This window comes from Chelon labrosus (genome assembly GCF_963514085.1).
Source record: "Chelon labrosus genome assembly, chromosome: 3".
Taxonomy (NCBI): Eukaryota; Metazoa; Chordata; class Actinopteri; order Mugiliformes; family Mugilidae; genus Chelon; species Chelon labrosus.
The window spans coordinates 729,035-752,911 of NC_140339.1; the positions used below are offsets into that span (position 1 = coordinate 729,035).

Consider the following 23,877-nt stretch of genomic DNA (forward strand, 5'->3'; position numbering starts at 1 on the left):
CTTCAATGTAAAGATTAAACCAGTCCTGCTCTAAATCTGGTCCACGTGAAGGTTCTGGTGTTCAGCTTTAGTTTCTAATAACTCAGAACTATTGAAACGTGTTCCTAATATTTTGTCATAGTATTCAGTATATACACAGCAGTTTATCTCTCCAGTGGTTTTATTGTTTTATTTTTCAGGAAATAAATTTCTGAATAGAAAACCTGTAATCATGTTTATACTTTTGTTTTAGGACGACGTCAAATATTATTTAATCCTATCTCATCAGATATTCATTTATTTTAGGACACCATGAATATTAGATGTTAGTCTGAGTCTCTGGGTTTTGTTTTAATCTCTGACGTTTGAACTAATCACCAGATTTATTGATCTACTGATCAGAACCATCAGAACCATCAGAACCACAGCTCAGTTCTTTGACGTTAATGTTCTCTGATGACGTTCTGCTGCCCCCTGCTGGAGACCAGGCGCTCTCACACCGGTGGGCGGGGTCACACTCACTGACCAATAGGAGCGGGTCTGGAACGTTACCAGGGAAACGGCGTACCAGGCTGGGAGACCGTGGGATACAGCAGCAGTCGGGTTAGCATGCTAGCAGGCTAGCAGGCTAGCAGGCTAGCGGGCTAACAGGCTAGCGGGCTAGCGGGCTAGCAGGCTAACAGCGGGACCTCCAGCGGCGGGTAAAACGTTTAAAGTGACCGTCCACGGTTACATGTAGACCCCGGGAGCGACGCTTGATCCTCGGCCACCGCTCCAGTGAGCTCGCGTGGCGGCAGCAGTGTCGGCTAGCTGCGGCTCGTTAGCATATTAGCACGCTAACCAGCCCCCGGACTACAGAGCTAATCTAAATATTACCCCCATCCCTCCTTCTAGAACACCGCGGCTCAGAGAGACCCTGTACCCGGAGAGCAGGGACGGAACCCGGGGCTACGGCGTGTCTGCAACCGGGATGGATGTGAGTTAACGGGCGGGACTGGGACGGTGTGGCCCGGGTCTGTTTGTTGAGCCCAGCCGTTCCCCCGGCAGCAGCCCGGTCCCCACGGGCCGGGGCTCGGCAGAGTCCCCGCCGCTGCTCAGACCCGGGTCTGGTGGACATGTCAGCATGAGGAGGACCGGAGGACCGAGTCCCGTTAACCCGAGCTAACCAGGTGAGCTGACCGTTACCTGCATCTGTAATCGATTAGTCACCGACAGGTAAATGATCGTCACGTGTTTATTTTATTTAAGGATCTAAAGATGATTTTCACTCTCGACTCATAAAAGGATCAATAATGAAAATAAACATTAGTCAGAGATAGTGATCATCATTTAAAGAGCGTCTCAGATCAGCTGATCCCAGGTGTGTCCCAGGTGTGTCCCAGGTGTGTCCAGGTGTGTCCCAGGTGTGTCCAGGTGTGTCCCAGGTGTGTCCCAGGTGTGTCCAGGTGTGTCCCAGGTGTGTCCCAGGTGTGTCCAGGTGTTTCTACTGAGTGATGGATCCAGCTTCATTAGTTGTCACGTGTGTGCAGGATGGATGTCTGCGGTAGGAACCCCAACCGGACGGCGCCGGTGGGTGAGGGCGGCCCACGGAGGGCTGACGTCCCGCTCTGCTCTCGGACCAACGGGTGGAGCTGGCCCCCCCACCCCTTCCAGCTGCTGGCCTGGCTGCTCTACGTCTACTTCGCCGTCACCGGCTTCGGTGTGTTCGTCCCCCTGCTGCCGCCGCACTGGATCCCTGCAGGCTACATCGTATCCTACCTGTGTGCACACCTCACTGGTAGATAGAGCAGCTGGTAGAGCAGCTGGTAGAGCAGCTGGTAGAGCAGCTGATAGAGCAGCTGGTAGAGCAGCTGATAGAGCAGCTGGTAGAGCGGCTGGTAGAGCAGCTGATAGAGCAGCTGGTAGAGCAGCTGGTAGAGCAGCTGATAGAGCAGCTGGTAGATAGAGCAGCTGATAGAGCAGCTGGTAGATAGAGCAGCTGGTAGAGCAGCTGGTAGAGCGGCTGGTAGAGCGGCTGGTAGAGCAGCTGATAGAGCAGCTGGTAGAGCAGCTGTCTGATGTGTGTTTGTGGTGTGTGTTTCCTGACCTGTGTGTCAGTGCACCGGCGTCATGTTCGTGTCTCACCTGTGCGTCCACGTCATGGCCGTGTCCGTGGACCCAGCTGACTGTAACGTCAGGACCAAGAGCGACAGAGGACCTGTCCCCGTGTTCGACCGCTCCAAACACGCACACGTCATCGAGAACTGCCACTGCTACCTCTGCCAGGTGGACGTGTGAGTGACACACCTGCACCTTCACAGGCCCCACACACACCTTTAGGCATCAGCCACAACATTATGACCACTGACAGGTGAAGTCAATAACATTTAAACCATCTTGTGACAGTTCAGTGTTCTGCTGGGAAACTTCTGGACCTGGCATTCATTGGTGTGGATGTTACTTAGACATGTAGCACCCACCTAGACCAGACCAGGCACCCCCACCTAGACCAGACCAGACACCCCCACCCCATAGCGATGACCCTCCTTGATGGCAGCAGCCATCCCCAGCAGGATGCTACTGTCTAAGTTTTTATTCAACGCATAGAAACAGAAAACCAGCGTCTACCTGAAATCACAGCTCTGAATCGTTGTGTTGAGTATCTGCTGAATGTACAGATACATCTGCAGGACATGAGAAACCAGTCCTGACAGAACCAGAATCTGGACCACATATCAGTGTCTGTGTCTGAGTTTCAGCTCCTGATCAGAACAGAGAGACGGCTTCTTCCTGTCTCCTTCAGTCTGTTGGTGATTCATGAAAACTGGATTCAGCTGCTGTAATGTGAATAATTCATTTCATCAGGAACGAGTCTGCAGCCCGCTGTAAATAATGAAGGAGGTCTGATGGAGTCCCACAGACCTCGTCCCACAGACCTCGTCCCACAGACGTCTCAGAAAACTGGGTCACACAGAAAACTGGGTCAGAACCCACTGAACACTGAATACCCACAATCCTCTGCTGGTCCCTGTGAAGCACTGATTTAAACCTGATAACAGCTGAGTGTGCAGTGTTGTGATTGGCCATGTGTGAAATGCATTGTGGGAGTTGTAGTTGATGTCTGACCTTGTGTTTGTACGTCCACACTTTGATCTGTGTCATTTCAGGGGCCCCAAGTCCAAGCACTGCAGCGCCTGTAACAAGTGTGTCGCCAACTTCGACCATCACTGCCGCTGGCTCAACAACTGTGTGGGCAGCAGAAACTACAAGTGAGTGTTTGATTCGTTCATCAGGACCTCCCTGCACACGTTCTGTCAGGAGGCAGGAGTCTGGATGCATCCTCCAAAAGGAGAAACAGGAAGAGCTATTAGCTGTTAGCTTAGAGGCTAGGAAGCTAGGCAGAGCTGCTGAGGTCTTTAGAGGTTCTGAGCAGGTCATGGGTCTGTTTGTGTCCGGCAGGCTCTTCCTCCACAGTGTGGTCTCGGCTCTGTTGGGCGTCTGTCTGGTTCTGGTCGTGGCGTCCTACGTCTTCATCGAGTTCTTTCTGGACCCGTCCAAGCTGCGCACAGACAAACACTTCCTGGGTAAGATGGTCCCTCTGTTCTGTTTGACCCTGAGCTCAGAGAGACAGAGTCTGACCGTCCCATGTCCTGCAGTGAGGAACGAGACGGCCGTGTGGTTCGTCTTCCTGCCCGTGGCTCCTCTCCGGTCGGCAGCAGCGGTGATTCCTGGTCTGGCTGCCGTCACCATCGCTCTGGCTCTGCTCTCCTCGGTGCTGCTCTGCCACCTGCTCTGCTTCCACATCTACCTGAGTAAGAGAACTCACCTGTCTGAATGCTGATTGGTTGGAGAGAGCTTTAAAGGTCAGCTACGTTGTCCCAGAGAATAAAATGTTACCGCGCTTTACGGTGAGAACGGTTTAAGATATTCAAAGTTTTTAGGCAGAGATACTGTTAGCTAGGAGGCTAGGAGGGGCTAATGTTAGCTAGGAGGCTAGGAGGAGCTACTGTTAGCTAGGAGGCTAGAAGAGGCTAATGTTAGCTAGGAGGCTAGGCAGAGCTACTGTTAGCTAGGAGGCTATGAGGCTAGGAGGAGCTACTGCTAGCTAGGAGGCTAGGAGGAGCTACTGTTAGCTAGGAGGCCAGGAGGAGCCACTGTTAGCTAGGAGGCCAGGAGGAGCTACTGTTAGCTAGGAGGCTAGGAGGAGCTACTGTTAGCTAGGAGGCCAGGAGGAGCCACTGTTAGCTAGGAGGCCAGGAGGAGCTACTGTTAGCTAGGAGGCTAGGAGGAGCTACTGTTAGCTATGAGGCTAGAAGGCTAGGAGGAGTTACTGTTAGCTAGGAGGAGCTACTGTTAGCTAGGAGGCTAGGAGTCTAGGAGGAGCTACTGTTAGCTAGGAGGCTAGGAGGAGCTACTGTTAGCTAGGAGGCTAGGAGTCTAGGAGGAGCTACTGTTAGCTAGGAGGCCAGGAGGAGCTACTGTTAGCTAGGAGGCTAGGAGGAGCTACTGTTAGCTGGGAGGCTAGGAGGAGCTACTGTTAGCTAGGAGGCTAGGAGGAGCTACTGTTAGCTATGAGGCTAGAAGGCTAGGAGGAGTTACTGTTAGCTAGGAGGCTAGGAGGAGCTACTGTTAGCTAGGAGGCTAGGAGTCTAGGAGGAGCTACTGTTAGCTAGGAGGCTAGGATGAGCTACTGTTAGCTAGGAGGCCAGGAGGAGCTACTGTTAGCTAGGAGGCTAGGAGGAGCTACTGTTAGCTAGGAGGCCAGGAGGAGCTACTGTTAGCTAGGAGGCTAGGAGGAGCTACTGTTAGCTAGGAGGCTAGGAGGAGCTACTGTTAGCTAGGAGGCTAGGAGGCCAGGAGGAGCTACTGTTAGCTAGGAGGCCAGGAGGAGCTACTGTTAGCTATGAGGCTAGGAGGGGCTAATGTTAGCTAGGAGGCTAGGGGGAGCTACTGTTAGCTAGGAGGCTAGGAGGAGCTACTGTTAGCTATGAGGCTAGAAGGGTAGGAGGAGTTACTGTTAGCTAGGAGGCTAGGAGGAACTACTGTTAGCTAGGAGGCTAGGAGGAGCTACTGTTAGCTAGGAGGCTAGGCAGAGCTACTGTTAGCTAGGAGTCTAGGAGGAGCTACTGTTAGCTATGAGCCTGAGCTACAGAGCATCTTCCAGAGCTGTCCTCTCCTGAATCAGCTGATCAGCTGGTCTCTACACTGTATTTATTCCAGATCATCTTGTGGAGGTTCTGTGGTTCTGGTTCCAGATGTTCTGTCCATTTGATTCATATTTTTGTTTCAGTGTTTTCTTCCTGATTATCAAACATTATATTCCTCATCAGTCTCCTGACTCTCTCTCTGTGTGTCCTCTCTCCTCCTCTGAAAGCTGAACCATGTGAAACGTCCTCTTTGAGAGTTTAGACATTTATTTGACTCCGTCTCGTCTGAATAACCTTTATTGAACTGTGTTCAGTGTGGAACAGACTCAGTACCTATGAGTACATCGTACGGCAGCGCCACCGTCTGGACAGCAGAGACTCCAGGAAACCAGGACCCGTGAAGGAGGCAGCAGCTCCCTCAGTCGTCAAGGTAACGGCCTGGCAGCCATGCTGGCTCTGATTCTGGGGTGGGGGCTACTTCCTGGTGCTGAGTGTTTGTCCTCTGCTGTTCCTCCGTCAGGATGTGAGCTACTCTGGGACTCTGGGCTACACCAACCCCCAGCTGGTGGAGGAACCGACCACCGCTCCTGTACAGGGGGAGGCTGAGTAAGTCCTCCATCCTGGCTCTGATTGGCTGTGACTGGCTGAGCTCACTGACCGGGTCCTGACACGCCTGGGTAAACAGGGCTGAAGTCATTTCATAACACCCCAGGCCGGACCGCGTTGCCATGGAGACGGTTTACTTTACTGTAAACACAGTGTGGGAACTGACATTCTTTGGCTGTGACATCCAGGAAACACTCAGAGAGAACACCCTGAACCTCGTCTGTCAGGAGAATAGAGAGTACACCCTGAACCTCGTCTGTCAGGAGAATAGAGAAATACACCCTGAACCTCGTCTGTCAGGAGAATAGAGAGAGTACACCCTGAACCTCGTCTGTCAGGAGAAATAGAGAGGGAACACCCTGAACCTCGTCTGTCAGGAGAATAGAGAGAGTACACCCTGAACCTCGTCTGTCAGGAGAATAGAGAGAGTACACCCTGAACCTCGTCTGTCAGGAGAAATAGAGAGGGAACACCCTGAACCTCGTCTGTCAGGAGAATAGAGAGAGTACACCCTGAACCTCGTCTGTCAGGAGAATAGAGAGAGTACACCCTGAACCTCGTCTGTCAGGAGAATAGAGAGAGTAACACCCTGATCCTCGTCTGTCAGGAGAACACAGAAATACACCCTGAACCTCGTCTGTCAGGAGAAATAGAGAGTAACACCCTGAACCTCGTCTGTCAGGAGAATAGAGAAATACACCCTGAACCTCGTCTGTCAGGAGAATAGAGAAATACACCCTGAACCTCGTCTGTCAGGAGAATAGAGAGTACACCCTGAACCTCGTCTGTCAGGAGAATAGAGAAATACACCCTGAACCTCGTCTGTCAGGAGAATAGAGAGAGTACACCCTGAACCTCGTCTGTCAGGAGAATAGAGAGAGTACACCCTGAACCTCGTCTGTCAGGAGAGAGTATTAATACACCCTGAACCTCGTCTGTCAGGAGAACACAGAAATACACCCTGAACCTCGTCTGTCAGGAGAATAGAGAAATACACCCTGAACCTCGTCTGTCAGGAGAATAGAGAAATACACCCTGAACCTCGTCTGTCAGGAGAATATAGAGTACACCCTGAACCTCGTCTGTCAGGAGAATAGAGAGAGTACACCCTGAACCTCGTCTGTCAGGAGAGAGTATTAATACACCCTGAACCTCGTCTGTCAGGAGAACACAGAAATACACCCTGAACCTCGTCTGTCAGGAGAACACAGAAATACACCCTGAACCTCGTCTGTCAGGAGAATAGAGAAATACACCCTGAACCTCGTCTGTCAGGAGAATAGAGAGTACACCCTGAACCTCGTCTGTCAGGAGAATATAGAGTACACCCTGAACCTCGTCTGTCAGGAGAATAGAGAGAGTACACCCTGAACCTCGTCTGTCAGGAGAGAGTATTAATACACCCTGAACCTCGTCTGTCAGGAGAACACAGAAATACACCCTGAACCTCGTCTGTCAGGAGAATAGAGAAATACACCCTGAACCTCGTCTGTCAGGAGAGAATATTAATACACCCTGAACCTCGTCTGTCAGGAGAACACAGAAATACACCCTGAACCTCGTCTGTCAGGACAGAATTTTAACACCCTGAACCTCGTCTGTCAGGACAGAATATTAATACACCCTGAACCTCGTCTGTCAGGAGCAATCAGAGAGTGTTTGAGTCACATGTAATATGCAGTGACTGCTGGAGCGACCTCTGGTGTTCACAGTGGGAACTAGATGTAGGTTTATTGAACTGAGGAGTGAAACGTTAATGCATTCAGTCCCTCATTACTGTTTACCTGTGTGTGTGTGTGTGTGTGTGTGTGTGTGTGTTCCAGGTTCGTGGCTAATGGCAGAGTGAGGGGTGTGTCCAGTCCTGTCATGGAGGAAGAAGCTCCGCCCACCATCTCTGCAGAGCTGAAAGCAGCAGCACACACACATCGACACACACAGGTAGCTGTAGATTATAGATGAGTGAGGCGTTCATTGACAGTCAGTGTAGAACAGGCTGGAACAAGAGGATCACTGTATCTGTAGTTTACTTCATCCAGACTACAAATAAATATTTAATATCAGTGGCAGGTCGTAGGCCGAGGGAACTAAAACATCAGTCTGAATCAGTTTTGTTTTCTCACAGAGGAAGAAGAAGAGAAAGGTCCGTAAAGTCCCAGACGAGGCGTCCAGAGAGCGCTGCCCAACGACGGCCCCGCCCCCCGGTACACACTCACTTTATCTGGACGTTAAAAGCTCAGCAGCATGAAGTGTGTGGTGCGTTCAGGTGTCAGGGTGAAGGTCTACCAGCTCTGATAAATGAAACACATCAGAATCTGATTTTACTGAACTCTACCTCCTTTATATGACCTGGCCCAGGTGTTCAGATAGCTCCGCCCACCACCTCCACACATCTGAATAAATAAACAACACACGTCCTGAAACTAGACAAAGAACTATGAGACTAAAATGAGCCAATATTACATATCATGTCCTCCTTGTCTCCAGTATCTGCTGTGACCTCCTTGTCACTAAATGTTTCTGGTAACTGCTGATCAGTGGTCTACAGCAGCTTGGAGGAATTTTAGCCCATTCCTCAGAACAGAACCACTTCAGTTCTGAGATGTTGGTGGGTTTCCTCACATCAACTGCTTGCTTCAGGTCCTTCCACAACATTTCTATTGGATTAAGGTCAGGACTTTGACTTGGCCGTTCCTAAACATTCATAACCGTTCTGTCGTAGAACCACTTGTGTTAAGATAAGAGGTTTTATTTGTCACATGTACAGTTATACATAGTACAATACACAGTGAAATGTATTTTTGTACCTGCAGCCAGCAGTAAAAATGTTCAGATCAGCTCCAGTCCAAAGTTTCCTCCCAGGTGTCCTCCTAGTTCAGAGCAGCAGGTTCCTGGGACTCGTCCTTGGTTTCTGTCGCCTCATGACTTGTATTGAGGTTAATGTTTGGTCTCCGCTGCCAGAGACCCTGGACCGTCTGAACACGTTTAGATCCGTCTTCTAGTTTAGAAAGATAATGTGAAGTCAGAGCAGCAGGACCCTGAACGCACCACGAATCAGGTGTCACATGGACAGGTGTTAAAATAAATACTAATGTGTAGGTTTAGAGATGAAGATGTTTTAAAGCAGACTGAGGATGATGATGAGTAACGGTCACATGACCTCAGGTCCTCCAGTGTTCCTCTTTATCAACGCTGTCCTCGTCCTGTTGTCCTCCAGCAGAGCTCAGCACCGTGTCCTCGGTGTCCCTGGGTCAGCGCCTTCCTTTCCCAGCCTTCCCTCTGAGGTCCTCCTTGCCCCCCCTGGCCCCGTCCTCTGGTCCCGTCCAGGCCGCCGCCCCTCCGGCTGAGTACCACTCTGACTCGGCGGAGTCTCTGGAGGAGATCCCGGTGGCGCTGGCCAAGCTGGGCTCTTCGTCGTCCGCTGGTGACGCCTCCTCGTCCTCCCACAGGGCCGCCGCCGCGCTCCCCCTGCCCTCCCCCCAGCCCAGGACTAAGAGGAAGGCCTCGTCCTCCCGACCCAACAGGGGCGCGTCCGAGCTGAGGTTTGAAATGGCCTCCACTCACCCCCCCTCTGTGTTCGTCAGCCGGGCCAGCGGAGAGACGGCCGCGCCCCAGGAGGAAGGCCTCAGTCTGGGCAAACGGCCCAGCAGCTCCAGACCCGGGCTGGGCTCCAGACCTGGGTCCCGGATGTCTCTGGGTCCAGGTGCCGCCTCCTGGATGGAGCGGTAACCTGAGCCCCTCACCTGTACACTACCACTGACTCTCTGTGACTGCTTTTATTTTGAAAGCCAAAGGAGACTTCCTGTCTGTGGACGTTCTGATCCTGTGAACCGTTGTTTGTGGATGTTTGTCTCTGTCTCTGTGGAGACGTCTGTTGTTTTTATAGCTCCCCGTCTCCAGGTCTCCATGGTAACCAGGGCCGGAGGGACCATGTGGTCTGAAGCAATGCTAATGCTAATGCTGTCACTGGTTCTGATTGTGTTCATCAGAGTTTCATCAACACAGATCGCTGAGCTGGAGCTGGAGCTGGAGCTGCAGGTGGAGCTGGAGCTGGAGCTGCAGGTAGAGCTGCAGGTGGAGCTGCAGGTAGAGCTGCAGGTGGAGCTGCTCACCTGTGGACGGGACGCTCTCTGATCTGGTCCTTTTAACGTTTTCTGATCTCATGACTCTTTTTCACCTGTTATCTGATTTATTTATTAATAAATGATTTCAAACTTGTCACACTGGGGTCCTGATTCTGTCCTCCAGGGACCGGACGTCCTGATGAGTCCAGGTGTCCTCTGTCCTCGTCTCCTCTTGAAGGAGGGACAGACGACTGCAGCTGACAAAGCTGCATCAGCCTCATTCTGTGTTTTCTGACCTGTGAGGGACGAACAGAACGGTTTATTGACTGCAGGACGCTCTAGACTACGTCTGTTACTCTACTGTCCACCACCACATTAAGCCCCGCCCACACTGATTGGCCCAGCAGATCTGTGTAGGAGCAGAAACAGAGACGCTGAAGCTCACTGGTTGGTCGGTTGATGAAGCGTTTGGTTCAAACAAAGAAGGAGAATCTCATGCTTCATGTTTTCTCGACCAACTGATCAGTGAACTGACGGGGGAATGATCTGTCGATGAATCAGTCGTGAACATAATCCACTGTTTGTTTGCAGCTTTACTTCGACTCAGGCTTTTATTTTGACAGGCTGATAACATCTGCGTTGCCCCGGAAACGAGCCACGACAACATCATAACAGTGTCAATCAAGAAGGAGCGGCCCTGGGAAGCATGTAACACACAAACACACACTCGTCCCGGGAGTTCCCGCGGTCAGTGAACACATCGTCTGAGGGAATCTGACTGAATGATTCTACAGGTTTTATTTGTGGGGACACGAGGAGGACGTCCCGTCACCGGGTAACCAGGTTAACGTGTCCACCTCCGTCAGACGGATGCTACAGGAACTCAGGTTCATGTGTTCACAACAACATTCACACTGACTCTCACTAACGCTCCTCCACACTCACCTGACTCACCTGGTCAGGACTGGCACAGCCCGTTATCTCGTTACCTTGACGACGGCAAAACACTGCTCGTACTGTCCTGGGTGCGACTTCTCTAAGTTTCTTCAGAGATCAGCTGTGACCCTGAACGCCTCACAGACGAGGTGACCTGGTTAACTGATCAGGTTAATAATAAAATGATTTATTAATCAGTTCAAATCAAACAAAGCTTCTTCTTCCATCACCTCTGTCTACCTTACGTTAGGGTCCACCTGGTGAACCTGTCCATCACCTCAACGCTATGAACTCTGGGTAAAGTAGGCGTACAGGGAGTCTGATCCTTGATGGGACATCTCAGAGAAACCCTCAGCGTCAACAACAGCTGCTTCCTGCCGACACACGGGCCGACGCCAGGTCACTTCCTGTCGCTGACGGTGTGTTGTTCTCTCTCTCACACACACACACACACACACACACACACACACACACACACACACACACTCTGACCTGTTGTTGTGTGTTTACTGTGAAGCCTCATGGAGACGTTGGGTAGTTGTACATTTAGATCAGCTCTGTCTCCTGCTGCAGAGATGAATAAAGTCTTATCTTTATTTTATCTAATCTCATTTAATCTCCCTCGGGACGCCTGGACAGCGCCTCTGCTGCGTCACTGGTTCCTCTCATGTTGTCGGCTCAGGATGCAGCCTGAGCAGATCTGATGTCTCTGGACGTTGAGGCCGATCCCGTCTGACTGCGTCCTCCTGATAAACATCAAGTCACTGTTGTCATGGCAGCAGAAACACAAACAGTGTGACAGGAAGTCCTCTCAGCGAGGCTTCACATTCTGTCTATATTTATATTCCAGAGGATCAGAGAATAAATGTTTGACCTCTGACCTGGTTCCATGTCTCCATCTGGACGCGTTTCATCCAACTCTCACATTAATAGTTTCAGATTTCACTGAAGAATTAAAACAGATCGCATCACCATGAAAGTCAGTGTCCAAACATTAGGTACAGTTAGGAAACACCAAACCAACATCAGAGAACTGTGAAGGCTGTCTCTCTAGAACCAGCAGAACCAGGAGAACCAGGAGAACCAGAGCTGATCACTGATGACCCTCCACAGCCTTTAAAGTCGACACTGAATCACTTCTGATTTATTTTATGACTCAGATGTTTCTATGAGGCTCAGTGTGAAGGATCCTATAAATATAACGTCTGTAACGTGTTCAGTGTTTAGAGAAATGTTTGATTAAGTGACGTTTTAAAGGGAAACCTCCAGCGCTGGAAGCACCGGCTCAACCAGGTCTGATCCACGTTGTCTCCATAGTGAACTGGATCAAGTTTAACGTTGTCAGAGAGTCAGAAAATAGATAAATTAGAAGACTGGGATTTTACCTCTTTGATAAAAGAATACGCTTCTATTGGTCTGTCTGAGGAGGTTCTGTCTCTATAGTTGTCTTGTCTCTGTATAGTTGTCTTGTCTCTGTATATTTGTCTTTTCTGGATCATGTGAAGTCTTCCTAGTTACATATGTGACTGATGACTGTGTGTTCATACGTGTTAATATCAACACGTATGAACAGAACCTTTAAATGTTGGACCAGTCCGTCTCCGGCTCTGGGAGCTGGCAGGACTCTGACTGGACGTCCTGCAGGAGGACTAACCCTCTGCTCTCTCTCTCTCTCTTTCTCTCTCTGTTTTATTGCCCTCCCCTGATGTTGCACAGGACGTGGTCATGGCAACGGGGTAAACAGATGACAACAAGCCCTCAGCTCCTCAGAGCTCATTTGAAAGCTGCGACCGCCGCCGAGGGCCAGAAGAGGGAGAGCAGAGACAGACGGAGGACGGAGCGGAGACAGGTAACAGAGTTTGATTTGATTTAACAGAGAGAGATGTAAACACTCAGGAAACCAGATCAGAATCTGGATCAGAGCTGGTGCAGGTGTAAGATCAGACTTTAGTCTTATCATTTTGCTGCAGCGGATGTTTGAGCCTGGTCAGACGTGAGACGAGGTCAGAGCTGCAGGTTATCAGCTGAATGTGACGTTAACGTGTGAACGTTTATGATTTAATCAGCTGCTTGATCAGTGTCAGAGTCTGACTCTGGATCTCTGCTCGTCTTCTTTGATGTGTGATCTTCACAAGGCAGCGTATTAACTGTAGGTGTGTGTGTCTGAATACCAACACACACTCAGACACACACATCCAGTTCAGTCTATTGATCATTGATCATTGTCCAGGTGAAGCACAGCAGTCAGTGTGGTCAGACTCTCTGCCCTGAGTTCTACCTCTCAGGCTTTCAGGCAGGAACGCCTCCAGAAACAAACCCTCCAGCACTCAGTTTATATCTTCACTGATATTTTCTCTAATATTCTCCAGAAAAGATGCAAAGTTTACTTATTCAACGTAGTGGATTAACACGGGACGCTCACTAATTAAGGAAATAACCTGAGGTAGCAGAAAGAACGTGAGTCAGACCGGTACTGACTACAAGGAGGTCCAGTTCAGCTCAGTCTGTTCAGTTTGGTCCAGTTTAAGACCGGTTTTAGATCGTCTTAGAGGACTAGACCGGTTTTAGATCGTCTTAGAGAACTAGACCGGTTTTAGATCGTCTTAGAGAACTAGACCGGTTTTAGATCGTCTTAGAGAACTAGACTGGTTCTGGATTATTTTAGAGAACTAGACTGGTTCTGGATTATTTTAGAGAACTAGACTGGTTCTGGATTATTTTAGAGAACTTGCCTCATCTCTTCAGTTATTCATTCTTTCTCGTCACGTGGTCTGATGATGTTCAGACCTTCTTGATGTTCGTTCTTCAGGACTCTGACTGGATGTTTGTGCTCGTTGTCCACATAATGTAACATTCTAACATAAATAGCTCTAAATACTCAGATGACCTACTCTCCATACTGCACCTAAACACATCCAGTCTTTAAACATGTCCGATCACATCCACACACGTTGTGACATCAGATGAAAATGTCCAGACCTCCTGATTCCCAGAGACACTTTAACACATGGACTTTCCAGGGACAACTACTGAGAGTCTTTAACGTCGACACCAGAACCGTTTTGAGGAGGCAGCTGTCACAGTTCTCACGGCTTCAGTCTGGATCGATGTAGAAACCTGCAGGATGTCACGATCACAGAAACCTGCCTCACTGAAGTAAAACTGTCTTCACTGTCTGGAATCTGACACCTACATACCAGCATTAACACACACAGCACTATGTGTAGTAGCCCCGCCCACCAGGACGTACAGCCACTCTGATTGGACGAGCCCTTCAGAGACTGTCAATCCCAGCGGCAGGGCGAGGAAAGTAAGACTCCATCACTCAAAGGGTGGCAGCACTCTGTTACCTTGACGACCGTTGTCAGGGATTGCATCAGTGGGTGTGTGATCACACCAGCCTGAGAAGCCAGAGTGAAGTCATGTCTCAAACGTTTCTTCAGGAACAGAAGACGAGATCAAAATGTTCATCAGAGGGAACCGAGAAAACGGTTTTCACTCAACAAAGTCACTAATGCAGCGTTGAGTGTTGCTAAGTGTTGGTAGGCGTTGCTATGTCTCCATCCATTTACAAACAAGCATCACATACCTGGCCGTTACACAACAAGCTGCATTCCTGGCGAATGAATAACACTGGGAAGACTGTTTAAAGAACCAACATGATTATGTATCCTCACACTGTCTGCTGCTGTTTTTAGTTTGAGTCAATGATTGGACATAAATACAGGTGACGTTACCTGGAGGGAGTGGCCTGAGCAGGAAGAGGCGGTCTTTGACCTCACATCCTCGAGTCAAAGGCAGCTCCTGCATTGTTTCATACAATCCTTTTTTCAATCCTTATTATAGGATATACACTTAATATATGAACCCCTGGCTGTTGCATTCATGTGTTGTTTCAAATAAAAAGTGCTTCAGAGAAAAAACTGAGATAGAAAAGTCTTGACTGTCATTGTATATGTGATAGAATGAAATTACAGCCATGCTGTCAACACAAACATACATAAAGAAGACTCTACAACTCACTAACCAGCCCACTGACAGACAGAATAAAACCATTTAATGGAACCAGCCTCCACAACAAAGACACACTCTGTTTATAAAACTCCTCACAGGACAAAACCATCAGAGATGTCTGGTGTTAAAATCTAAAATTAAAAAAAATAAGAGTTCATTTTCAAGTTAAAAAGAACTAAAAAAAACAAATAAATAATAAAGAAATAAACTTACCTTTAGTACTTTAATCTATGAAACCAGAAAGAGAAGTAAAGGAGAAACCAGAGGTTATTAGATTCATATAAAACCAGAAGCTTCTGTAGGTGAAGAAGAAGATGATGAAGAAGATGAAAAACACAATGATCTATGGACCAGAGAGACCTGGACCGGTGGTCACCATGGAGACCTGGGCCAGTGGTCACCATGGAGACCTGGGCCACCATGGAGACCGGGACCAGTGGTCACCATGGAGACCTGGACCAGTGGTCACCATGGAGACTACTTCCTGGACCAGTGGTCACCATGGAGACTACTTCCTGGACCAGGTCAACAACATTCCACTTAGAAAAAAACTTATAAATACCAAAGAATGAATTAATGAAACCTTTGGAGACCTGAGGTGGGAGGGGCTAACTAATCTGGACCAATGGGAGCGACTGATCCAGTTGATTGACATGTGACTCAAACACTACACATAGGTTGGTGTCACTACTTTAGCTTTAAATTGTCAACAATGCTGCAACATGATATGAGTTTATTGATCACTTCTATCAGTCCTCCATCAATAAGAACTCAGCACTTCCTCCATGTTCATCAACAAAACTTCACAATAAAAGTCTAAAAGTCTGTCCTTTCTCAGGCTTTTAATGTGGAAAACATCAGGAAGTGTTGTTGACAGAAGTGTGTCTAATTATTATTTCTGTTAAGAAGAGCAGCAGAGTGATTCATGGTGTGTAGAGTACAGCTGGTTCATCAGTGTTTTTACTATTCATTCATTATTGATTTTGTCTATTTGTTCATGTTAACCACCAGATATCACCTGAATATTGGTTCTTAACATATAAACGTCACCACACCTACACTCAGAACATCTGTCTTCAGTCTCATTCATCGTCTGCTTGGTGAACTGATTTCCTCCACACATCGTCAGCTGTGGTTTCCTACCTCTGGTTTTCTGCTGTAGATATCTTCCCATCATGGCGGAGAGCGCTGACATGGAGGAGCTTCTCACGGCTTTCAGGAAGTTTGCCGTCCACGGAGACACGAAGGCCACGGGGAAGGAGCTGAACGGGAAGAACTGGGCCAAACTGTGCAAAGACTGCAAGATCATCGACGGCAAGAACGTCACCAGCACCGACGTGGACATCGTCTTCTCCAAAGTCAAGTGAGTGTAGAGTTCAAGCTCTTCTCTGGCCTCAATGTGGATCAGTGTAGCTCCCCCTGGTGGTGATCTATGGAACCAGTCAAGAGTTTGGACCTTCTCATTCCACTAATTTTCTATTTATGACTTTCTACACTGTAGATTAATTCTGAAGACATCAAACTGTGAAGGAACACATGTGGAACTCTGTCGTGAACAAACCAGAATCAGTTTTCTCCTGGAATGGTTTCCATTAACAGCTGGTTTCCTTCTTCATCAGTTGAGCAGAGGTAGTGTTGCTCCACAGGTTGGTCCATTTAACTGCTGTTCTGATCCATATTATGTCAAGAACCACTCAACTAAGTAAAGAGAAACATCAGTCAAGCATCACTCTGAGACATGAAGCTCAGACGTTCTTGAGAGGTTGTTGAGCTCTTCCCTCCGGCTTCGCCTTCACTCGGGTTCCAACTCATCCAGAACCATCTCAGCTGGGTTCAGGTCTGGTGGTTGTGGAGGCCAGGTCATGTGACACAGCGCTCCATGGCCCGCCCATAGTCTGGAGATGTGTTTGGCCTCATTGTCATTGTCCTGTTGAAGAACTAATGATGGGATGTTGCTGCAGAATGATGTGGTAACCATGACAATTAAATGAGCCTCAAATTTCAAATAAATCACCAACGGTGTCACATCCTCCATGATTCATGGTAGGAACCATCCTCTCACAAAGACATGGAGCCAAAGACCTCATCAGATCAAAGACCAGATCATCTCCACTGGTCTAATCTACTCCTTGTGTTTCTCTTCTTCTTCTTCTCTGCCTCTTTGCATCAGTTTGACCATGAAGACCTGATCATTAATGGTAATTAGTGGTAACTCTAATGAACGTCTCCTCTGCAGCAGAGCTGACTCCTGGTCTTCCTTTCCTCATCAGAGCCAGTTTCTCTTTACTTAGTTGAGCCTCTGACATGATATGGATGAGAACAGCAATCAAAGAGAGAACTGTGGACCAACTGATGGTGTCAAACACATCAAGAAGGAAATATTTATAAATGCTAAAGAAGGGCAACTGGACTTTTAGAGTTTCTTGAAGATGTTGAAGATGTCTTCAGTTCTGATGGACCGGTGGAGGAGTTGGGTTTAAATGGGAACCTGTTGTTACCTCTGGTCAAACACCTTTCTTGCTTTTCTTTAGTGTTTTTGTATAAACCATGACCTGGATGACTGAGAACCTCGACAGACACATCTAGAAGGAAACAAACTGATTCCAGTCATTCATCTGACTGAATCTAAAGTATAAAACACGCGGTAGTTTTTAGTTTACTCCATACTCCATGTGTTCCTTCATAGTGTTGATGTCTTCAGTATTGAGTGTGAACGTTGCGTCTCATACGAGGACATAGCATGGCAGTATGGAAGAGGTTGGCTTAGGTTTAGATCAGGCTTTTGTGAAAGTATGAAATATTCTAAGAAATTACCTCCAATAAAGATGAAACTCAACGATCAAACTGCATCCGTCCTGAGGAGAAGAGGTGGCACCCAGATCAGTTCAGAGCTCTGGTGTCTTACACTGAACCCCATTATTAATTTACCACCAGTTAAAGTCAGGTATGGACTTTTAAAGATGTCATACTGTATGTACTGTACGTCTTCACTGGTGTTATATGTTACTGGATTATCACGTCCTCAGAGTCTTAAAACATTTACCCTTTAACATTTTAGACAGTTTCCAAACCTCTGAGAAGTAAAAAGAGGTTTGTGTGTGTTGTCTTTGTGAACAGACAGAAGACGTCTCGAGTCATCACCTACGAGGAGTTTCAAAAAGCTCTGGAGGATTTGGCTCCAAAGAGGTTCAGGGGTCAAAGCAAAGAGGAGGCGCTGCAGTCCATCTTCAGACTGGTGGAAGGCCGAGAGCCCACCAACGTCGGAGTGACGGTGAGACCTGAAGACATGATCTAGTTTGAATGTCATGAGCTCAAGACTAGACTGAAACTTCTCAGCCATCACAGCCAAAGATGGAAGAAGTGAATCCTGCAGCTCCAGAGTCCAGAGCAGTTTTCAGGTTCATTAAAACGTGATCAGACCTGCTGCTCAGCTATAACATCCTCTCAGTGTTACTTGGCCTCTGGCTTGTGTTCACGCCTCAACGCTCAGCTGCAGGAAACAAGTCCAGAGCTGCTCCACAGACAGACATCTCACTCTGCTGCCATGTTTCAAAACCATCAGATTATCCAGTCCTCAGAGCCTGAGCCCAGAGGGGAGGCAGGTCAGAACCTCTTCAGATCATTAAACACTCCTCAGTCGTCCAGGGAAAGCTAATCTGACTGAAAGTATACATTTAAATAAAAGACAACAATTATAGAGATTATAGAAAGTCAGATTATGTTCCTGAGTCATGTTTTCAATCAGGAACACTCTGATAACAACCTTTAAGATGATTACCTGTGACGTTTCTATTAAACATTTCAGCGTTCCCAAAGCAGACCTTCTTCTATCTACTCAACATGAAGCTCAATGTACTTTAATCTTCACATATCTGTCTGTTAGTGGGCGGGTCTCACATGGATAAGAACACAAAGTCACATTATGTCTGAGGGTTAGATGCTTCATGTGAAGGTAACCATCTACTGCTTCATCCCTGGTTGGACGTCAGTTTTAGATTCATTAACTGTATTGATGTGTTAGCTGACTCATTCATCTGGAAACTCAAACTTTAATATGGTCAGTCTTCTGTAGTTATTTATTTTAGTCTAGAATAAACCAAAATCAAAGCTGATAAAAATATAAGAACTAAGGTTAAAACCCAGTGTGTATCCATGAAGGTAGTCCTCTGTTAGTCAGTGACTAGTGTAATGTGTGGTGAGGTGGTAGTAGTTGATCATCTAAACAGAATCCATGGAGTCCACTCAGTCAAAGGCTGCACCCAAACAACAACAACAAACACTGAACGTTTAAAAGAAGAGAAAAGTTTCCTGGAGACAGCGTCAAGGAGAAACATCTTCCAGAGAGGGTTAGGGAGTTTATGGCAGCATTGGATGACCAGAACATTTCTGGAGTAGAGAACACAAGGTACCAGCTACCCTCTCCACACTACATTCACTAACAAGACCACGCCTCTTGATATTCAAAGAAGTTTATTTGACCAGGTTAAAGAGAAGGGAAAGATAGGAGATCGAACGGAAGGGTCGAGAGTCGAGGGGAAGCAAAGGAGAATTGAGTAGCAACAGATGATGATCCTTGGACGACTGGACGAAGGAACCCAGGGAGAGAGATTCAGGGTGGGGGCATATCTCTGGAGGCATCGGCTCCTTGGCCCCCAAAAGAGTTGCTGAGGCGAGTCGGAGATGGACTTTTCTGAGGTCGTTCAATTCAGTTCAATTTAATTTGTGTATCGTCAATAACGATACAAATCGTCTCAGGACGCTTTGCGAAACCCGGCCTGAAACCCCCAGAGCAAGCCTGAAGGCGACAGTGGCAAGGAAAAACTCCCTTTTAACAGGAAGAAACCTTGAGCAGAACCCGGCTCATATGGAGGGACCCATCTGCCTAAGGCCAGCCGGGTACGGACAGAAGAAAGTGGCTGTTACAGATGTAGCTCAATCGGGCATACCTTGGCAAGAAGCGGTGGATGCGGCTCTGGTACGGAATGAGTGGCCGAAGTGGCGAGCATGTGGAATCCCTGATCTGGCCAAAACCTGGCGAAAATGATGCTGAAACAGGAATTATGTAGCTACTTCACCTAATTCGGCAGTGAATAATGGCTCGAGAGGGCATGCATGGAGGGCTAGTCAGGCATTCACATATTTCGCGTGAGTTCGAACGTTCATACGAGGATGAGGAAGCTGTAAATTCGGAACATCGCAGGAACCTGAGAAAGCTAGGAGAAACGTGACTTCAAGTGTAGAAACAATAGGAGGGGACAAATAACCTGTTCTGCCTGAATAAGCCTTTGATTAACATGCTGACGTGAGAATGGAAGTAGTAGGACAAGGAACTCTGGTGATCGGTTCAATGAAGAAACTGATGCCGCTGATGTCGACTTGTATGGTAGTTTGATTTCTTGAATAGAATGGGCGTACATTGTAAAGCTAGTAAATGGGGCAACGTCTAATGCAGGGAAATGCAGATGAAGGGATGCATGAAAGCTTTAAAACAGTTCTAACCAGTGTAGTATGAAGAATGCGTAGCAGGTGAAAGGTTGTTAAAGATGGATTCTTGCGATGCTGATGCAAGGTGGTGGAGATGAGTTTTTCCAATTAAAGGTGGTGGCTGAAAACAGTGGGACCGAAGTTGGATGAGGATCCGAGTCTGGAGCTAAGGATCTGAATTTCTGGAAAGAAAAACGAGACGGAATCGGCCATCATGTTCACGTGACCTGGAATATGGCTCGAACGTATGATAAATTGGCGTTGGGCTCGGATTAGAGTGAGTCTGCACATGGATCGTATTGTTTCGAAGGATTTGGAACGGCCTCCATTTATGATGTTGGTGGTGGCTATGTTGTCGGAATGGATGGGAATAAAGTTTGAGAACTGAGTCAAACGGGCGAGGAGAGGTTAGGTGCGTATATATAGGCAGGTGCGGGTAATTGGGTGTTTGAGGCGTGGTCCTGTTCCTGAACCTTAGTTATTTAACTTCATTTAACTTTGACAGAAAGATTTACTGGACTGAATCCAGTCCACTCTAGGAGAAGACAAGGAAGATAAGGACATACTTTAGGAAGACACAGGAGACCAACTCTAGGAGAAGACAAAGAAGACAAGGACAGACTTTAGGAAGCTACAGGAGACCAACTCTAGGAGAAGACAAGGAAGACAAGGACAGACTTTAGGAAGCTACAGGAGACCAACTCTAGGAGAAGACAAGGGACATAAGGACAGACTTTAGGAAGACACAGGAGACCAACTCTAGGAGAAGACAAGGAAGACAAGGACAGACTTTAGGAAGCTACAGGAGACCAACTCTAGGAGAAGACAAGGAAGACAAGGACAGACTTTAGGAAGCTACAGGAGACCAACTCTAGGACATTTAGGATCAGATCAGGGGGAAGAGAAACTTGATTGAAACGTCCCTAATAATGATAATAATGATATAAGGTTTGTTTATACGATTATCTAAATCTTTTTCCTTCTCTAATTCCAGCCCTCCATCAGCTGTTCCACTGTTCAGCCTGTAGAGGGCGGTCTGGAGCAGACAGGTGTCCTCAGCAGTATTCTGCTGGGACGTTGACCTGAGTAGATTTATTTAAGTCTTCTGTGTCTCTATCAGAAAGTGGCGAAGACGGCGGCGGTGGACCGTCTGACGGACACGTCCCGTTACACAGGATCACACAAGGAGCGGTTTGATGACACCGGTAAGGGCAAAGGTCGAGAAGGCCGGGAGGAGATCGTGGAGAACACGGGCTACGTTGGAGCGTACAAGAACGCCGGGACGTACGACGCCAAGACCAAGCCGGAGAAATAAGGAGGGAGGAGGAAGTACAGCTCCTCTACAGCACTTAGACTGGACCAGACCCTGAACGCTCTGTGTTGGAACTGGTTTCAGATCAGATCAGATCAGAAGCAGCGCCCCCCTGAGTCTGAAATGTTCATCACACATCTGGACTGAGTCTTCAGTCTCTGTAGTCTCACTCAGACACGACTCTGTGTCCTCAGTCCACAGTGTGTGAGACAGTTTCCAGTCCGGCCCAGAATAATTAAAGCTGAAATGACTTCCTGTTTGTTCTTGATCTCACAGCTCCTCCTGTAATTTAAATCCTGTCCAGAGACGCGTCCTCACATGAAACATTCAGGCCAGAACCAACAGAACTGTTAATAATAAAAAGTTCAACGGATCACAGATCACTGAGACACTGTTCTACAGAGACTCTTCTCTCTAACTGGACATCAGAGGTTTCATCAGGAAGTGGACGTCACACCAAATCTACAAAACATGTTTAATGTGTCTCTCTCTTTGCCTCCCCTTCAGCTCTGTGGCGCCCCCTAGGGGAGGCATTTGTCTTTATCCTGCTGAACGTTGACTACACAACATATCCTGTCTTCAAATGTCCTGAAGAACCAGGAGCTAAATTAACTCCAGTAATCTTCATTTGTCTGAAAGAGGCTTTAGTCATTCCTTAGTTCAATCTTTCTTAATGTAACTCAGACCTGATTCATATTTTGACAGCATCTAGATTCACTCTCATCTCATTGATGTTTCAACTCTGAAGACGTTTGGGGATTCTCTGATCTGAAACCTGTAAATTTTAAAAGATATTTTCTGCTAAAGAAACATTTTCAACATGCTTCATCATCTTTGTGTTTGACTTGAACTTTTTACACATGGAGTTGATGCAGGTGACTCTACTGAATGAATAAAATCTCTGAAAGAGCTTCATGTTCTCTTGTGTTCTGTTTCCTCTGCAGGAACATGTGGAGGAACTTTCCTTCCTCTCTCCAAATGTTGGGTTTGTTCAGATGCAGTTGCCTGTTAAAGATAAATGTGCTGCCAAATATACTCTGCCTGTCCAGTTCATTAGGTACACTAGTGAATGCATTCTAATATAACCACCCTGCACTGAATCTTCTCTTCATGAAGGTTCTGGTATTACAATGACTGAGTGAGCTGTTGATTCAACTGTGTTTTTAAAAATCTCTTTAAATATTTTGGGTGACAAGCTGTCTTCACTTTGTGGAAAATTTCTGACAAGAACACGTCAAACACGTAAGTTCCTCAAACCGTCTCATGAGGAACCAGGTCCCAGTTGAGGAGGTGTGAGACCTACAAATGTGTGTGGTCACAAATGTTTGAGTGACTGTATTTTATGTGTTTTTTTGTTTTTGAATGAAAAATAAAACTGAGACAAATTTAATGTCTATGGATTATAGCAGAGTGTACGTCTCTAACTCCACCACAAGGGGCAGTATCCCCGCTAGTGAGCACTAATGGTGGTCACGGCGTCAGGTCGACGTTCTTCAGACAGTTAACAACCTGCTGAGGAACGAGACTGGTGACTCCTGTCTCTTCTTTCTCTGTGTAAACAGTAGTGATGGTGAGATGAAGCCTCATGAGGCATTGAACCACTTGAGCCAATAGGTTCGAGAAAGGGTTCATCTCTTGAAGCTTCACGTGCACACGACACCACCTACTGGCCAGGTGTATAATCACAGGCAGCTGCAGCTCTTCACCACATAATGTGTGATGCATTGAATTGTTGTGTCTGTAATGGCTCTTGGGAATGACTATGAATTACAAAACAATGTATGACCAGATAATTTCTCTACTTAAATTATCACATGTGTATGATAAAATATTTTTTGAATATATTCTGTGTGTGTAACTTTCCCCAAAATGGTAGTATCATATGATGTGGCAGGTTGTGTAATGTTTTTCTGTCACTTTAGGCAAATGTCATGGGCTTAAGCAGGCAGAGGAAAGTGAAAGAGGTTGTGGAATTAGGAAGAGGACACTGAATATGTCTCTTCCTAGCTGGCTCCATCCTCTTACCTATCTTTCTCTCCTAAATCTTCAAACCATATCTCTCTCTCTAAACTCTCCAAACTATATAAACTCTATCCAGACTCTGAATTGACCGCAACTCTCTATTTAAAACCCAGAGGGGTTTATATTGCTGTCAAACCTATTGACTGTCTCTCCCAGAGTGTCCTACAGAAGAAAAAGGTAACTGGTTAATAACAGTGGCAGAAAGAAATACCATGCAGACCTGCCAACATGTACGCATTTTTCGTACTCGGCACGCATTTTGACCCTTAACTACGCTTGTACGGTTCGCTGCTCTCTTGGTACGCATTTTGTTGCACCTCGCATTTCGCCGGTTTCA

General features: G+C 47.4%; 2 protein-coding genes across 10 annotated transcripts; both read left to right on the forward strand.

Annotated features, from left to right (window-relative positions):
• The first annotated feature begins 486 nt into the window (after nt 1–486).
• On the forward strand, nt 487–10,092 carry zdhhc1 (zDHHC palmitoyltransferase 1). Of its 9 annotated transcripts, none has more exons than XM_084541314.1 (12): nt 487–1,148; nt 1,351–1,435; nt 1,509–1,728; nt 2,077–2,244; nt 3,126–3,227; nt 3,418–3,542; nt 3,615–3,770; nt 5,420–5,535; nt 5,626–5,711; nt 7,535–7,649; nt 7,834–7,912; nt 8,926–10,092. In XM_084541314.1, the coding sequence occupies exons 3-12, from the start codon at nt 1,514–1,516 to the stop codon at nt 9,435–9,437; spliced, it is 1,674 nt and encodes a 557-aa protein (XP_084397440.1). In that variant the 5' UTR covers nt 487–1,148; nt 1,351–1,435; nt 1,509–1,513; the 3' UTR covers nt 9,438–10,092. The 9 variants fall into 9 exon arrangements, with proteins under 9 accessions (XP_084397440.1, XP_084397439.1, XP_084397436.1 ...); XM_084541313.1 differs by having other exon boundaries at nt 1,351–1,424; XM_084541310.1 differs by having other exon boundaries at nt 1,351–1,728; nt 2,077–2,252.
• Nucleotides 10,093–12,500: 2,408 nt separating this feature from the next.
• Nucleotides 12,501–22,907, forward strand: tppp3 (tubulin polymerization-promoting protein family member 3). Its single transcript, XM_084541115.1, has 4 exons — nt 12,501–12,557; nt 15,885–16,085; nt 17,840–17,993; nt 21,327–22,907. Exons 2-4 carry the CDS (start codon nt 15,898–15,900, stop codon nt 21,519–21,521), a joined length of 537 nt encoding a protein of 178 aa, XP_084397241.1. The 5' UTR covers nt 12,501–12,557; nt 15,885–15,897; the 3' UTR covers nt 21,522–22,907.
• The last annotated feature ends 970 nt before the right edge of the window (nt 22,908–23,877 follow it).

What these genes read in the sequence shown, in the direction of transcription:
- zdhhc1 (XM_084541308.1), top strand. Translation starts at nt 1,510, where the DNA reads ATGGATGTCTGCGGTAGGAACCCCAACCGGACGGCGCCGGTGGGTGAG. An exon ending in GTGGGCAGCAGAAACTACAA is followed by an intron (nt 3,228 to 3,417) that starts GTGAGTGTTTGA and finishes TGTGTCCGGCAG; the next exon opens with GCTCTTCCTCCACAGTGTGG. An exon ending in CTGCTTCCACATCTACCTGA is followed by an intron (nt 3,771 to 5,419) that starts GTAAGAGAACTC and finishes AACTGTGTTCAG; the next exon opens with TGTGGAACAGACTCAGTACC.
- tppp3 (XM_084541115.1), top strand. Translation starts at nt 15,898, where the DNA reads ATGGCGGAGAGCGCTGACATGGAGGAGCTTCTCACGGCTTTCAGGAAG. An exon ending in ATCGTCTTCTCCAAAGTCAA is followed by an intron (nt 16,086 to 17,839) that starts GTGAGTGTAGAG and finishes CTTTGTGAACAG; the next exon opens with ACAGAAGACGTCTCGAGTCA. An exon ending in CCACCAACGTCGGAGTGACG is followed by an intron (nt 17,994 to 21,326) that starts GTGAGACCTGAA and finishes TGTCTCTATCAG; the next exon opens with AAAGTGGCGAAGACGGCGGC.